General features: G+C 33.7%; 1 protein-coding gene across 1 annotated transcript; it reads right to left on the reverse strand.

Moving 5' to 3' along the window:
• Positions 1-7,715: 7,715 nt before the first annotated feature.
• LOC120075799 (protein RETICULATA-RELATED 5, chloroplastic) lies at positions 7,716-13,154 on the reverse strand. Its single transcript, XM_039029473.1, has 6 exons — positions 12,184-13,154; positions 10,611-11,141; positions 9,493-9,600; positions 8,822-9,367; positions 8,363-8,476; positions 7,716-8,067 (listed from the first exon to the last, which is right to left on the reverse strand). The coding sequence occupies exons 1-6, from the start codon at positions 13,030-13,032 to the stop codon at positions 7,918-7,920; spliced, it is 2,298 nt and encodes a 765-aa protein (XP_038885401.1). The 5' UTR covers positions 13,033-13,154; the 3' UTR covers positions 7,716-7,917.
• Between the last annotated feature and the right edge of the window lie 3,467 nt (positions 13,155-16,621).

Consider the following 16,621-nt stretch of genomic DNA (forward strand, 5'->3'; position numbering starts at 1 on the left):
TTTGATCATAGTTGGACTATGACTTATTATTCTTTAAAAGGAATAGTGGCACTTAAGATGTTAGATGTAACTATAAGGGCAAAACGGTAATTTTGACCTAGCTGTACTTACGAGCAATTTATGAATGATCATTGCACTGTTAACTAGTTATATCCAATGGACATAGAAATATATCTGTAGTGCGAAGAGTGCAATTGTCGGTCTTTAGTGGAGTGACCGACAGTTAATGAATGTTGAGTAATTTAATTAAAGGAATTTAATTAATTATTCAAGTACCATTGAAATTTCAATCTACAGGTCCATAAAGTCCCATCTGTAGCCCAACAAAGATTATTGAGAATTAATTTTGGATTAATTTGAATTATTCGAATAAATGGAAGGAATTAATTATATGTGATATAATTAATTTAATGTCTTTGATATACTATAATATAAAGTTTAATTTTGAGAGGAATTAAATATTTGAATGTGGTTCAAATACTAATTATATGGATGCGATTCATATAATTAAATTTAGTATAAATGTGATTTATATTAAATACTATATATTATTGAGAGAAATAAAAACTATAGGTTATTGTATTTGATACAATATAATAACTATAGGTTATGTGTTAGATTTGATATACATATAGTTATATATATATATATATATATATAATAAGTTAGTTATTATATATATATATAAATTTATTATTTATTAAATTTAAATTATTTTAATTTAATTTTAAATTTCAAAATTAAAGGAAGAGAGTTACAACTCTCCCTTAATTCTCTCTCAATAAAAACGTGTGAGGGGTGGGGAATTCAGTTTTTTATCATCTTCATTCATCTTCCTTACCGAAGATTATAGTTTTTCACCCAACGTTTGTGTTTTCAGGAAAAAAATCTTTTGTCCCTCTTCCCAAAATATAGCAAAACCCACACACTCCTACTAATTCTCAACCCCTACAGAGAATATAGGAGCTTCTATTGTGATGGTAGCTACTTGTTTTTTTTTGTTCTGTTTGGGATTCTAATACAAGGAGAGTTCATGATCAGTTCGAGGAAATTCGTGAAGATCTTTGGCTTCAAGGGTAAGTCAATTTATAACCCTTCTTCCCTAATTTCCTTTATTTTAGCATGTTGTTTTCTTGTTTTATGCATAATTTTTATGTACTGTATTTTTTATTTTGTAACAACGAAATTGGGTCAATTTTGCTTCCGCTTACGGACCTCACGGTTTCTTTAAGTGGTATCAGAGCCAGGTTCTTGGTCCCAATTTTATTTTTCCAGAATTAATTTATTGATCATGATGGGTTACATTCTGAATTCTGTTCATGTTGATGAATGTTGAATGATTTACGATTTATGGATGTTTTCGGGATTGGTCTATAGATTTATTACTTTAACTTTTACAATTTGGTTTGTAAGGGCCCCTTTATTTTTTGGCATAATTAAAGCTATCAAATCTATAAATTCATTGTATTGAGTTGTTTGTGCTATTTTTAATGTTTTTCTGGTAAAAACGAGGCCCAAATCGGAGAAGAATCGATAGAATTCGTGACTGTACAGTAGCATTGCAATGCTAGGTCACAATGTTGCAATGCTCTGAGACGGAAACATCACGAGATTCATGAACAATTCGTGAAGTCTAGCGGTTCAGCGGTCGGGTTCGTGGGTGATTCGAGTTTTAGGAGATTTGATTCGTGCAGTTCAAGGTTCGGTTCACCTGTTTTGAACCGGTTCAACTATTATTTGATGTAATAGTTAGTTTTTCTATTAAATTAATTAATATAAAAGTTATACGAATTTAATTTATGGTTCAAGAGTCCAATCCCGGTCCATAAATTGTTCTTTAAATTATGCATTTGATGTATGGTTTAATTTTATTTAATATATGTCATAATGTATAACCACCATAGGTTATGCATTAATCATGCATCACGAATATTACAAATGTTATAATATAGTTGCATGATTTATATTATAGCACGCTCATGCATCATATAATATAAGTGTTATAATATATGTTTTCATGTATAATAACATTGTCATGCATCATTTATATTAGAAGAGTAATAATATATAGTTGGATGTACGTATGAATGTTATTATTTAAATTTCATTACTTTAGTCTATAAGTGTTATGTATATTTAGAAATGAAATGGAGATTGCACGAAGCATGACACTATTTTAGATAATTTTATAATTGTTATAATTTTACTAAGTATGTGAATAAATGCAATGAATGGTTTTAATTTGTTTCATTTATTTATAATCGTTATAATTAAATGAAATTAGAAATTAAAATCAATAATTTAGAATTGCATGCAAACTTATGTTCAAATCATTTTTAAGATAGTTTTAAAATATGATTTACATAGACCTAAGATTACAACAATTTCTAATGAGATTAGAAATTAGTTTAATTTTTTAACTAGTTAAATAGGAATAAATTGGTTTTAATTAAAAGATTAAAATTGTAGCAAACATATCTATAAGGGCTTTTTGTCTAAGGATGGTTCTGTCTAGGTTGGGTATTTAAGTTAACGGAAACAAAACACCCCTACCTAGAAACTGATCTGGAAGATGAATTAGATAGATTTGTTATAAGCATGCAATTATTAATTAAAGTTTGTTAAAGTGTTTAATGAACATTAATTAAAATTGTTTAACTATCCAAACTAAGTGTTACTCTTGGGCAAATTTGAACAATCACTAGTAAAAATAATTAGTTGTATTTTCTAGGTTAAATTAACCCTAGGTAAAATATGTGAGAGGAAAATAAGGTATATGATACTTCATTTTTCCTTTTCACGTTTCTTCCTCATAGTTCACATCGTGAGATTTATACTTGGCCTCGAGACAACTTTGCTTGTGTTCCCCTATGGGTAGTGTTTGTATAGGTCAATACCAAGGTGAATGGAGAGAGTGTTTATAGTAAGTAATTGCTGGATGTGTGTCAACACATCCCACGTCTCTCTCATTAGTTTGTAGTAAATTTTCATGCTCAGCCTCGAGGTACCTTTGCTTGTGTCCCCCTACGGATTACATTTGCATAACCATTTACTCAAACTCCAAAAAAGGATAGAGTTGTTTTAGCTTTTTCTCCAATCAATTTTCCCCTACGATTGGCTCATTGAGGTAGAACTCTAGAACCTAAAATGAGGGATTACACTAACAAGAAAATGTTAAACTAGTTAACAATTTGTAGACCGAATAATGCTGACTAATATTTACAGGAACAAGGAGTTGTTCATTACATTTGTTGAGATTGTCTCATTTTAGCGAAGGGGTACCTGATCACCCTACGATGACTTTTACCCTGCGTCACTAAAACATTATTGCAAAATAGATGTCACATAGTATAGATAAATTGTATGTTTTAGCAAAATTCAAAATGATTTCCGCTACTTTAAACGACAAATTTCAAAATTTCAAAATGATTTTAAGTCTTCGAGCTAGATAAATTGACCAATGAAAAAAATGAAAATGTTATTAAATTAAATTAGGGCTTTTTACATATATAACCTAAATAAATATACCTATACAATTGTAGTCTAATAGCGTGTTTGGAATAACTTTCAAAAATTCATTTTTATTTAAACACTTTTGATAAAAACTTCTTAAAATAAAGAACACGTATATATTGCAATTCTTTCTTAAAAGTGTTTTTATATACAAAATTGTATAGTTTGATATATACTAAGAGTGTTTTATTTAATATTTTCAAGGTTGGCTGATGGCAGTTGCCGGAGGTGACAGTCGAAGGTAGGTCGACGGAGTTGGTGGTCGAAATTTTGCCAATGTAGGGGGAAGGGGGGTTACTAGAGGTTAGTTGGTGATAGCCAGAGGTTTTTCGGTCACAGAGTTGGCCGGCGACGGTTTCCGGAGGGTGGCAGCCGGAGTTGGTTGGCGATGGTCACCGATGGGTGGCGGCAAAGAGTTGGTCAATGGTGCTCACCGAAGGTGGTGTTTGAAGGTTGATTGATGTACTTCTTAGATTAAATTAGAAAGAAGTGGAGTAATACTTGTGTTTGAATGGTGTTTACTATTCAAACTCTTGGAAAAAGATGTAAGAAGCCAAGACTTCCTAGATTTTTGCCCCAAACAAAGTTGAGCTTGCCTAACCCATCCAAGTCACATCCCTTTAAACAAAAGAAATTGAGGGTCCCATCTCTATACATAATTTTCCTAATTTATCCCTCGATCCCACTATGGCTTCAAACGGTGAATATTTCCCCCACAAATTTAGGCAATTTTTTTTTATATAGTTTTTAGATTTGTTAATTAGATTTTGTTGGGATTTGGTTACTTATTTTCTATTTTTAAATATTACTGGTGGTTTAAACACAAATAAAAATATATGTGTTAATATCTGTTTTTTTTTTTTTAAAAAAAGCTTCTACCTTTATCCAGGTGACATTGATGTATTCTATTTTCCAAATTATATGTATCATTTTTTCTTTTTTTCTTTTTTTTAATCTATGATTGATTCTATCATTGCTAATGATATATTATAAATAAAAAAGAATCTTTTTATCTCAATATATGTAACTTTTCAAGATTGATTCTATGGAAGCGACACTGCTTGATCATTTGGTCATTGGATTGACATTCTCAAGATGTATTCGAACTTAAGGTATGTATTGTATTTTTTATTAGGGTTTACAGATTGGTTCAAGATGTTTTTGCATGCTAATTTGAGATATTCTATATCTATGACGATTGGAATGAAAGATAAATTGAAGATTTTAAAAGAATTGATGTTTCTATGGAAGAGTTGTATTAGGGTAGACAACATGAGAGGTTGTGAAAGAGGAGTAGATTTGGTGGTGGTGAATCTAGTGTGCAGGCACCATGGGAATGGGAAGTTAAGAAGAATAAGTTGTTTAGATTTTGGTCTAGACTTTAGCGCTATGAACACATATTTGAAATATTTTGATTCTTCAAGCTCAATCTCAAATACAGTTCTAGGATTTTCTATCTTTAAAGCCTCACCATATGCATGCAAGACAACATATGATTTCTCTAGTGTCCCCTTTGCAAGAGCAAAAACAGTTTCTCTCGCATGTCATGCTGTGTTATAACTAATATTGACACCGTATTGCTGTCGCATATCCTCAATAATATGGTGCGATTTGTCCCCCCAACCAGCACCGAACTTGTCCTTGATTAGGCGACCAATAATGAATGTGTTGTCTTGCCTGTGGTCATGATTCAATACTTCAATCGAGCATGTGTGATTAGACGTGCATTTTGTGATCTTGAAAATATCATATTCATCCATTTTAATTACTCGAACGACCCACTTACAAGTCTTGTGTAAACATCGAACACTGTACAATTTTTTGTTTGATTTTTTAACCCGTAGCTCAAAGTTGTTCTTAATGGCCAACATTGCTAACCTCATTTTCACATCACTCTTGCTGAAGAAAATTTGACCTTCTTCAATTGTATCCACCAACCCTATAGAAGACTGTGGTTACATAATCAAGGACCCCGTTCTAGTATTACTACTAGATTTTACATTGGTCGGATTTTGGTGAGGCACACTCCCAACAAAATGGCCAAAATTATTTGACAGAATCAGAGTTGGTTGTTCACAGAAGGACCACTCCCTAAAAAAACCTGGGTTGGCTATTCTTCACTCACAACAGAAGGATTTTTCCCTAAAACAACTGGGGTTGTCTGTTCTGCATTCTTAACATCTTCCTCTTCTATCGTCGCATTCTCATTTACACATGTCCCAACATCTTCTATTGTCACATTCAGATGCAATACATTCGCTATATTAACATCAATGTTGTCGTTTTCCAGTGAGACACTCAATAGACAAACATCATACTCATTGACATCATCTTCACACATGGGTTGGTCTGATCTTTCTAGGTAATCAAATGTTGCCCCGCGATGAATTTCTTCGATTTCCTCAAGACTTACAAATACCCGCGGTCTAGTACAATCGCACTCTGAGAGGAGAAATTTAACATCATCATCGTCTATTAAGCATACTGAAGGAGAACCAATATCCATCTTATATTTCACCCTCATTATGATCTTGTACTCTGTCGAACTAACTTGCATGATATCATATATAAGATTTACCAACTCATTGTACGTCAATGTGCTCGGTATTCTCAATTCAATGTTTTTTCAGGTTTCATAGCTCTCTCCCCTCATCCTCGCTCCACTGGGAGCTACTTGCATATATCAGTACATACTCACAAACTCACACTCAATCGTTCTCTTTACTACGTTTGTATGTCTCGCACATCATCGGAAAAGTAAAAAAAGAGAGAGAGAGAGAGCAGGAAAAAGCACATTTACTTACTTGAGGTGTGAGACAATATAGTGAAATGATCTATAACTTGATCTTCGTCAAGATAAACAGGTTTTGTGAAGTGGGTTTTTTGAAGGGTAAGTGATCTCGATTTTCTCGTTCTTAGTTAATAAAAAAAGATACTTCACATTTCAAGAAATTGATTTGAAATTCACCATGTATATGGTTAGAAAATTCCCCAGTTTGTGTATGTTTGTACATGAGCATTAACTACAGAGCAGGTTCCGTATCGAGTGACATGGATAATTCAAAATAATCGAGTATAAAGTAATCGAGCATCGAGTATGATGTTGATATGATCAAGGTGACAATTGCAGTCATATCGAGTGACCATGAAGCTGAGTATCGAGTGATCGTACATCGAGGAACGTGTGACGAGCCATCGAGGATCGAGTATATTCGTATTGGTAGGCGCGAGGGGGGGGGGGTGAATCAACAAAATTACATGCTTATGACATAAGAAGAAGGCCACTTTCCATCACTTTCTCTACCGGAGGCCATTTTTCATTTGGGCCTCCCAAATGAGGCCATCTGTACAAAAAACCCTTTAGATTTTAAAGTTTCTAGTATAGAGTATTTGTGAGGTTCAGTAGATGAGTTTTTTAGTACATAATATTTGCATTTACATGATTATGTCCGATGAATATGAGTGGGGTTTAAATCATTTTTAGTATTAAGTAATAAGAGGTGTGACAAATGTGAAAAAGATTTTGGATATTATAAAGTATTTGCGTGGCAATTTTGGTTGCTTATAGTAAGGTATGTCATGTATTTGTTTATTTCATGTCTAAATTTTGAATTATTAATTAGAAATTTTGATGATTAAGTAAACGTTGAAAATGAACAGGTCAAGCTTTTAAGAATTCTTTTATATTATTTTTCATAGTTGAAGTTAGTATTGATATGCTATTAGTTTTTTATTTGCTTCATAATAAATGTATTTTCAAATTTTAAATTTATTTATGAGATTTGGCAGGATAATTTTGTCCATTATTAAATCTTTCTTGATCATTTTTCTAAAACGTCATTTTGTTTTGACCATTTATCCAATCACCCCTTGAAACAAATACCCCAAAATTTATCATGACAACTGATACAGCTTGCCAAGATTTTGTAAAAATTGAGTTTTGTTCTCTCCAGTAGTAGAGAATACCCTTGAAGTCTTTTTAGTTTTAAATTTAAAAAATACAATGATTAGATTTTAGCCATGTTTAATTATAGGACCCATAGTTAAGAATCTAGACAGTATTTTTAGATTGAGTAACAATTTTTTTTTTGTTCTTTTGTCATAAGATCATTTGGCTTGGGCATACACGTTTGAGTAAAAAAATCACAAGTTTAAATACCCCAACATTAACCCCCCACCCAGAAAAAAAAATAATAAATAAATAAATAAAGACTTCTTTTATACTCTTTTAGTATCACCAAAATTGCATTTTATGAACTACGTCAAAAATAGCTTACAACTGAATTATGTATGAGAAAAATAAACCCAGAGAAATCAAATGGATCTCTGCTTTGTCTCGTATGTGGCATCCGGATTTAATTTTACAAGTTATCTCGGATGTGTAATGTGAGTGAGATTATCACCTTATTGATTCTTGAACTCATCAGGGCTTGCCTGAGTTGCCTCTTCAGTGACTTGACATCCCAACGCAGCAGGATTAGGAGATTCTTGCACTTGGTAAGAGGGCGATTCTCGAGTTTGTAATCCTGTATACCGTGCGAGATCGATCCATTGCTGCATGTTTCAAAAGAGAGTTAAGAATCCAGCTAAGTCGAAAAAGATAGCTCATTACCAAAGAATGCAAAACAATTAATAAAAATCGTTTTGGACTGATCTAAATCATAAGTATTTGGTGTGTTAACTGGGAAGACATTAATCCTTGATCCTAGGTATATGGATAAAGTTGATTCGCTTAATTCATTGAAAGCAAATACAACATTGAAATAACAGTCTCCTTTAGATAAATAGAAGCCGATTAATTAATTCGAGTTTTTTTTTCCAAAATAGATGAAGTTTGAGCTACACGCACCTGAGTACCCCAGTAAGAGTTTAATGTTCGAACAACAAATGAGAGCATATTTACAAGTAATATTTGAGAAGAAAAGGCATCAGAAAACCGGTGCTCCACTATTCCAGCAATAATCTGCATTACAAGATTGTGCATCAGATGCTTGAAATCGACAAGATTAAGATGCAAAACAAAATAATAAACCAATTGAAACTGAAAACAAGATATCGAACTAAGTATTTCGACACAATACCAAGTAAATTTAATTATTACATATATCACTTACATAACATAGACTTGCACACATATATACATACACAAGTTCTGTAGGCATATTTGCAAAATGGCTCTTAAATTTGCATTAAGATTAGTAATGGAAAGCTTTAATGGATGCCCCAGTCCCTAATTACGCATATGATTCTTCAAAGGACAATTAATCTTCATCCACATATTTTAAGCATAAGCATGTCTTTTAGCTACCTGATATCTTAAATTTGCTGATGTTCCCAAAAAGCACCCATAGACCGCTGCTGTTTTAAGTATTGGAGATCTCTTATTTCGTTGCTTAGTCACCACGGCTGGATTGAGGAATTTACGAATAGTAAACAAAGCATTTGAGGAAGCCACGGCACCAATGCTGGAAATAAAGCCAACACTAGCAAGTTTTAAGCCGCCAAAAAGAACAGATGCAACCCTGTGACTGAGGTTCCAATTCTTTCCAGCAAGGTTTTTTTGAAAAGCATTGTCTGGGATAGATCCAAGTAGACCTTGTAAGATATCAGTGCTTCCAGATACATCCATGTCATCGGTGGAAAGGAATGCCAAGGTTGGTGCAGGAAGCCAGACAGTAAAAAAATCGACAACTGCACCCCTTAAGGTATCTGTAATGACGTAATCAAGTTCCAGGAAAAAGTTCTCTTTTCGCCTCTCATATTGTGCTAAAAGAGTAGTGGTTAGCGATATGGCTTCTTCTATTGCTAATCTATGTAAAAACTTGGGATCTGCCAACAATCTTTCCCTAAAACCCTGTGCGAAAGTGAGGTGTAGTAAGAATCAATGAAAAATTTTAGAAACGTTACTAATTTATAATTGGAAATCCTTATTGAGCTATAAAACAAGTGCTAGAAGTCATTTTCAGAAAGCAACTAAACCTGGAAACGATGTGTAAGTTCTGCAATCAGAGGATATTGCTCCAGATCAAAGAAGTTCTGTAACACCTCTGGTGATACTACACCCAGATCCAACCCTTTTTGGATATCCTGAAAGTATGCCATGAAATTTATTTAGTAGAATGTAGCATATATGCCGACCAATAATTAACTTCTAATTTCTAACGTTATTTAGAAAAACTCCATTCTTTCCAGTGTACCTCCATTTTCCAGATTCAACTATTGAAGGATAGAACAACCAATTATTTCACCCCAAAAGAAAAATGAAAAATAAACTGAAAAGACATGCAAACACAAACTTTTGATTGATGATTGAAAAGTTAGAAGATACCAAATACCCTTGACAAGCCTAATAAGGCATAATCCAAAATAAACGACTATACACAGGACAACTATTGAAAATACAAGATTACCTAGGTCCAATACTATAAATTATTGTGCGACAATGTTATAATTTACAAGCTCAATACTGCAAAGCAACAATGGTATAAAGCAGTATCACTTTGGGATCTACGGCCTTAATAATTAGGTCAACGCCACAACCATCCCACTTCTTAACGCACCTTCATGCTTTAACCTAATCATGACCATCTATACAAAAAATTACAGTGGCAACCTACATAGAATATAAATGATCGTACCAATTTCCTAATAAGAAGGTCATGCCACAATTTGGTCTAATTAGTTAAAGGTGCATGCAAACTAACTGGAGTACCAAACATTCAAAAAAAAAAAAAAAAATCAAATTATTGTATGGCCTGCTGCTTGTAAAATATTTGCAATAGATTGCCATATGGGACTACTTTGAAACAAATACATGATGAACTGGATAAATCAAATAATCAAATGAAAATTTCCAGTAACAATAGAGTACAGCCGAGAACAAATGGTCATTGAACTGACACACACGTTAATTGTATAGCAAGTACCTGGAAGAACAGTAAAGTTCCAGACACACATATGCATGCTACTTTAACAAACCACTTATTCCAACTTCTCAATTAAAAAACATAAAATAGCAAGCATGAAGAATTGTCTTAACCTAATAGTTCGTCAAGTCCAAGAATTAGAATAAAGAATTTAGTTTCCATCAAGCTAACCTGGGGAAGGCCGTCACGCTTCCTTCCAGCTGCATTCATAACTCTAGCAATTTCAGCACGATCGAAACAGTTTCTGTTGCAGGGTCTGGCAGCAGAATACCACAAGAAATCTGCAACAGGAACTTCACCCTCTCTCCGCATTTGTTGTCTTTCAGGATCAAGTAAAACAACTACTTGGTTTTTCTTTGGAACCTTTCTTGAAATTCTTGCAGGCAGGCCAGTTCCTCTAGATCCATATGTAACATGGCTCGCACCTGTCACAACCACCAACATACCAGTTCCTCCACCATCTTGCATAGCTTGTAGAATTATTTTTGACATAGCATATTCTTCAACTACTCTTGACTGAGCAGATAAATATGAACTTGGACCAAAAGGAATAGGTTGGTAAGAAGAATTCAGGTCAGCTGAAGTTCTACGTGATATAGCTGTGAATCCTGAGATGAAACCTGAACCAGCTGGTGGAGCAAATACTTTCCGATCGGCTTTTGAAAGTCCCCTGATACCCTCTGCTTGTACAGTTCTCAAAATCTATTGATATTGACATAACAAGATGACTTTTAAGTATGTGGAAAAAAACAAGATCATACATCACAGAATAGCAAGGAGCAAAGCACACGACCATATTAAGTATATAATGTCCCTTGTACACAGTGTTTCAAAAAGACCTTGGGCACGCACCTAGCCCCAAGGCATAGGTCTAGCGCCTCGCCTTGAAAAGGCCAGGCTTAGAAAATAAGGTGCGCCTTAGGTGCACGCCTTTTGTGAAGCCTTAAGGCTCAAAGCCCTGGACCTTGGGGCTTTTTCATTATTTTTAAAAAATTGTAATAATTAGGATTTTTCCTTCTTTATTAACTAAAGAAAGCAAATTTACTAAGCCTAAATGTAAAATTTATCGTGTTTAGAGGTCTTTTTTTTTTTTTTTTTTTTTTTTTTTTTTCTATATTTCCACTTCAAGTATACTTTCTCTTCTTAATGTAATACTTTTATCTATAGTGCACCTCAGACAAAAAAAAAAAAAAAAAAAAGAAAACCTTTTTTTTTGCACCGTGTGCTTAAGCCCTAGAAGACTATTGCACTTTGCACCTTGAGCTTTAAAAAATACGGCTCGTACAAAATTACTTCGTAGTCTTTTTCATCACAAGTATTATCGTATTAAGTTTAGAAGTTCTGGAATAGGCAATCAAAAGTTGTAAACTATTGTAAGGAAGTTGTGCAAAGAGCCAAGGGATCTCTCTACATCTTCATAGTGGTACAACTATATTATCTACTTTGAGTCGGAATATGCATACCACTCTTAGCTTCTATCTTGAAAGCCTTAATAAAGATAAAGCTATTGTCCCTACAATCTTCTCTACTTCTAACCCAATATGGGATTATCAATTATGTTTGCATCCCCAAGCACCAAGCCACTGACATGACAATAATTTTGTTCCCACAGGCTGGCTATTGAAAGAGCTATAAGGCTAACTAAATCCTCTATTGGCTAGTTTGTTGCTATTTGAGTCGAGTCGTGTAATCTACAAATCCCAAGAGAGAAGACAATGAATCCATGAAGAGTAGAATCAATTACCTTGAGAGGTGTACCGCAAGCAATAAGACGAACTCCATTTTCACGACAGTAGCTTAAAAGAGGCTCATATTCCTGCCAGCGCTGCGGTGGCCAGTGTGAAGTATAAGACTTCAGAGTTTCTCCATCAATACTTTTGTCAATGTACTGGTTGAGCTGCTCCTGCAAATCAGAAGGAAACGCTTCCAGAGCTAGAGACAATACTCTTTCGCTTTCACCACACCTTCTTTTCAAGCTTTTCACAATTTCAAGCTCCAATTCCTTGTCGTCTCGAATCGGAACTTGTTCGGCTTCTCCTAAATAGACTATCCGAGCATTCATTATCTTCTCCCATACTTTCCTCTTGTCCTTCCCCACGGCCAGCGGTTCTCCAATGACAGTCGCATCGTAAATCCTCGAAGTAATTACTTCCTCCTCAGCTGTCGGAGTAATAGACGACGGCGATGGTGATGTCACCGCCTCCAGCACAGGTGTCACAGTCTCCGGAGACTTCTCTTCTGCTCTGACCACTGCTGATTGTAAAAACCGAGCGCCAATTGCAATTAATGGAACACCGAGCACGGCTCGTCTAGTACTGAGAATCTGCCCGGCCGATTTCCTCCCTACATCATCAGAACGCTCGGAATCTTGTGAATCCTGGAGGCAGTGAATAGAAAAACTTGAGCGGGTATTTTGCCTGATTGGAAAACTTGCGCAGCTATTTCTCCTTATTGAAATTTCTCCGACAAATCGACACTCCGCAATCGAATTTTGCCGGAGAGAATCCGCCGGCGCGGCAGCACGTGACCGACGGACGGTGGAGCTCGCATGTATGGGTCCACCACTAAAGCCGCCGTGGACAGGGAGCTTCATTTCGCGGCGAGGGTGTGGCAGATGTCAGTTCCACATCGCAAAAAGAGAAAATGAGTACAGGAAATTTTCCCTCACAAAAGAGAACGGGTGGTCTGGCGTAACCGTTGATTGAATTTCAGCCTTGAAATTATATTTTTAATATTTTCAACTCACGTGTGTTTTATCTCTAATTCCTTTTTCTCCAATCTTATGAATCATTATTCAAATTATTATAATCATATGGATGTATATCAATTTCCTATTATATAAATGTATTTTACAGCAGCCTGATTTATTTTTAAATAACTCAACGTAATAGAACTAATATAAATTTGACTATTAATTTTAAAATTTATTTTTTTTATATTGACGAAAGAAAAAAAAAACATGTATTGATCTAACTTTTGATATAAAATGGCATTGTAATCTTTGAAAAGGCTCTAATTTTGAGTATAATATGTCATTAATTTTTTTAAAAAAATAGTAGGTTAATTCATAAACTTTTAACATTGAAAAGGTCCTAATTTCTCTTTCTTTTATTTTCTAAAATCGTTTCAATTTTGTCATTTTATTTTTTTTGCCAACAAGAGCGTAACTCATGGCATAGTATTCAACTATCAACCAGAAAATCTCTCAATTTAGGAGATGATACTTGATGGAGGGCAAGATTATTTTAAATGACAAAACTGCTAAAAATATTTACAATTGATAATAAAATATGATAGATATCGCAATCTATTGCCGTTCTTTTACCAATAGACGATAATATTTGTAAATATTTTAATTCATTTTTCTATATTTGAAAATCATCTAACTTTATCAATTATTAATTTAAAATATATATAAAAAAAATGAAGGGAGTGGTGAGAAAATTGGACACGTAAACCAATAAAAAAAAAAAGATTTAGACGACAGGTGGATATACAGTCAGAATATTGAGTGGTTGGAGAAATAGGGAAAGGCTATGGGATTTTTAGAGCAGCTTCTCAACTTGTTCCTTGTTTTCATTTTGGGATTTATATCATTGTATGGTTTAATAAATATAAAAGCAACCTTCCCAGGGAAAAAAAAGAATAAAGAAATAAAACAAAAATCAATCACTTGTATTATTTATGAAATTAATTTACTTTACTTTCATTTTTTATATATAATTTGAGACTCATTGTTATTGTATTGGTATAAAATAGAAAATATTTAATTTGTTTAAAATTTCACACAAAGATCTAGTTCTTTTTAGACAAACATATGTCTAGTTAAAGACATCACGGTATCATCTAAAAAAATTAGAAGTCCAAGATTTCATACTCACATATTGAGATATTTTTTAAGAAATCTTTTTAAATATAAAAAATATTTAAAAATATTTATACTTTATAGTAAAAAATTTCAAAAGTATAATAATTTTAGAATTTTTTTGTTGTAAAGTGTAAATTTTTTTTTAATATGATTTTTTAGAGTTCTTTATAAAATATTTAATATCGAAATTAATTTATTTAATTAGCCCAATAAGGTTGTATGTGATGAAGCCGTCTCTCCAAAAGATTCCTTCATTAAATAGCATGGCAAAATTTTGTCATGTCATAATTTGTCTATTTAATCCGATTAAACTTTTAGCCATACAGTGGCACAGCCTTAAGAAACATCCACGTTTCATTCCCACCAATTTCCAACCGCATTGTAGACTATGGCATAGAAAAATATTTTTGAAGTTGCAAAACAACATAGATGCATATGTCAATGTTTTTTGAAAGCACTGTGAGCTATGCCCATTGTTGACGTTTATTTTCTAAATTCTCATAGTTAATTAGTTATTTGATATAATAATTGATTTATTTCAATATGCAATAATTATTTATCCATTGCAAAAAAAAAATCTAAGGTTATTTCATGAGACTTGAACAATATGTAATAGACATATAGATGGATCATGTTCAAGTAATAACCTAAAAGGTTTATAGTATATGGATAAGGTTGGGTGTCTTATCTTGGTAATACTATAGATACGATCCAGTTTGTAAGTATTATAAACGATGTGATCCAAATCGTTCATGTGAAGACATACGAGTGGAGGTATCCTATACAATGAGATTGTATAAGACTAGACAACAAAATATTTAATCTCTCTTTATAATGTCGTTGACTGAAGAGATTAATATTTCATAGGGTAACCATATGTAACTCGATCTCAATCTTGAGTGAGTAATGAACTCCCACCTTTGAGGGCTTGTCCTTTGATTTGTATGGGTGAGAGTGGCTTGAGTCGCCGACTCAATATGCCTACCATCCTGGGGATGAGATCGAGTAGGGTGTTGGGAATTGAAGGAATCGAATTCCTCAGCGGAAGTTCGTGAACGTGTGTGCCTCTGAAAATCATTTTGGTAATTTATGGAAAAAAAATAGAGAAGTAAACTAAATAGGATAAGCATATCAAAATACAACATGCTTTTAGGGAATAAAAAGAATACCTGTTGAAGACCGTCGTCAACAAAGTCCTTCTCCTTGTGTTGATCTCACGAACAGACTTGAACTCGAGACTTCTTCCAATTCTCACAAATAGTCACGAACACCGAATGAGACACTACCACTTGGTTTCCTCGCTATTCTCCAAACAAGTATCAAGGATGGTGAGATCATTATTTGGAAGGAAGAAATTTATGAGAGATAACTTGAGGAAGAAGATAGAGTTTTCTTAATGTGAGAGTATAAGAGAATTTGTTGGAGGAGGAGTTACAACTCTGCTCCACCAGTACATAAAATATAGTCTGCATTAACCCAAATCTAATAAACTAAGATCCAAGATGATTTTATGTAACTTAAACATATATATAGTTGACATACAAGTGGATCATATTTAAGTAATATCCTGAACGATCTGTAGTATATGGATAAGACTAGGTACCTTATCCTAGTGACAATACGAATACGACCCACTTTGTAATTGTTATAATAGTTGTAAAGTGTTACAAATGATATGATCCTGATTGTTCATATAGAGACATAGAGGAGTGTGAAGTTTGAGAACACGAGATCCATATGTAGAGGAGTGTGAAGTTTGAGAACACGGGATCCATATGTAGAGGAGTGTGAAGTCCGAGAACACGAGATCCATATGTAGAAGAGTGTGAAGTTTGAGAACACGAGATCATGCAATGGACTTATAAGATCCATATGTAGAAGTTTGAGAACACGAGATGATCCCGAATCTGCTTGTGAGGAGTGTGAGTTTGTTTTCCTGATTGACAATCCCTACAAATAATTCTAGTTGATACAGGCAAAAAAAGGAGACTAGTTATAGCAATCTTGCTAAGAGCCTTCTATATAGTCTTCATGCTAACATGTGCAAGGCATTTATGCCATAGGCTAGCTTTCTCTTGCCTAGAGAGAAGACAAACTTGTGAAGAATTATTAGAACTCCACAGATAACAATTATCATACGAGCACATACCTGTCATGACAAGAGCATTAACATCATCTAAACAACATATTTGTCTTTGGTAAAACTTACGTTCATACCTTGGTCACATAGTTGATTGATGCTTATGAGATTGACTGTAAGCCCCTCAACCAACATTACATCATTCAATTTTGGAAGACTTGGATAATTCAAAGT

This window comes from Benincasa hispida, chromosome 4 (genome assembly GCF_009727055.1).
Source record: "Benincasa hispida cultivar B227 chromosome 4, ASM972705v1, whole genome shotgun sequence".
NCBI lineage: Eukaryota > Viridiplantae > Streptophyta > Magnoliopsida > Cucurbitales > Cucurbitaceae > Benincasa > Benincasa hispida.

What these genes read in the sequence shown, in the direction of transcription:
- LOC120075799 (XM_039029473.1), bottom strand. Translation starts at nt 13,032, where the DNA reads ATGAAGCTCCCTGTCCACGGCGGCTTTAGTGGTGGACCCATACATGCG. An exon ending in CTTGCGGTACACCTCTCAAG is followed by an intron (nt 11,142 to 12,183) that starts GTAATTGATTCT and finishes CAATATCAATAG; the next exon opens with ATTTTGAGAACTGTACAAGC. An exon ending in CAGCAAATTTAAGATATCAG is followed by an intron (nt 8,477 to 8,821) that starts GTAGCTAAAAGA and finishes CTTGTAATGCAG; the next exon opens with ATTATTGCTGGAATAGTGGA.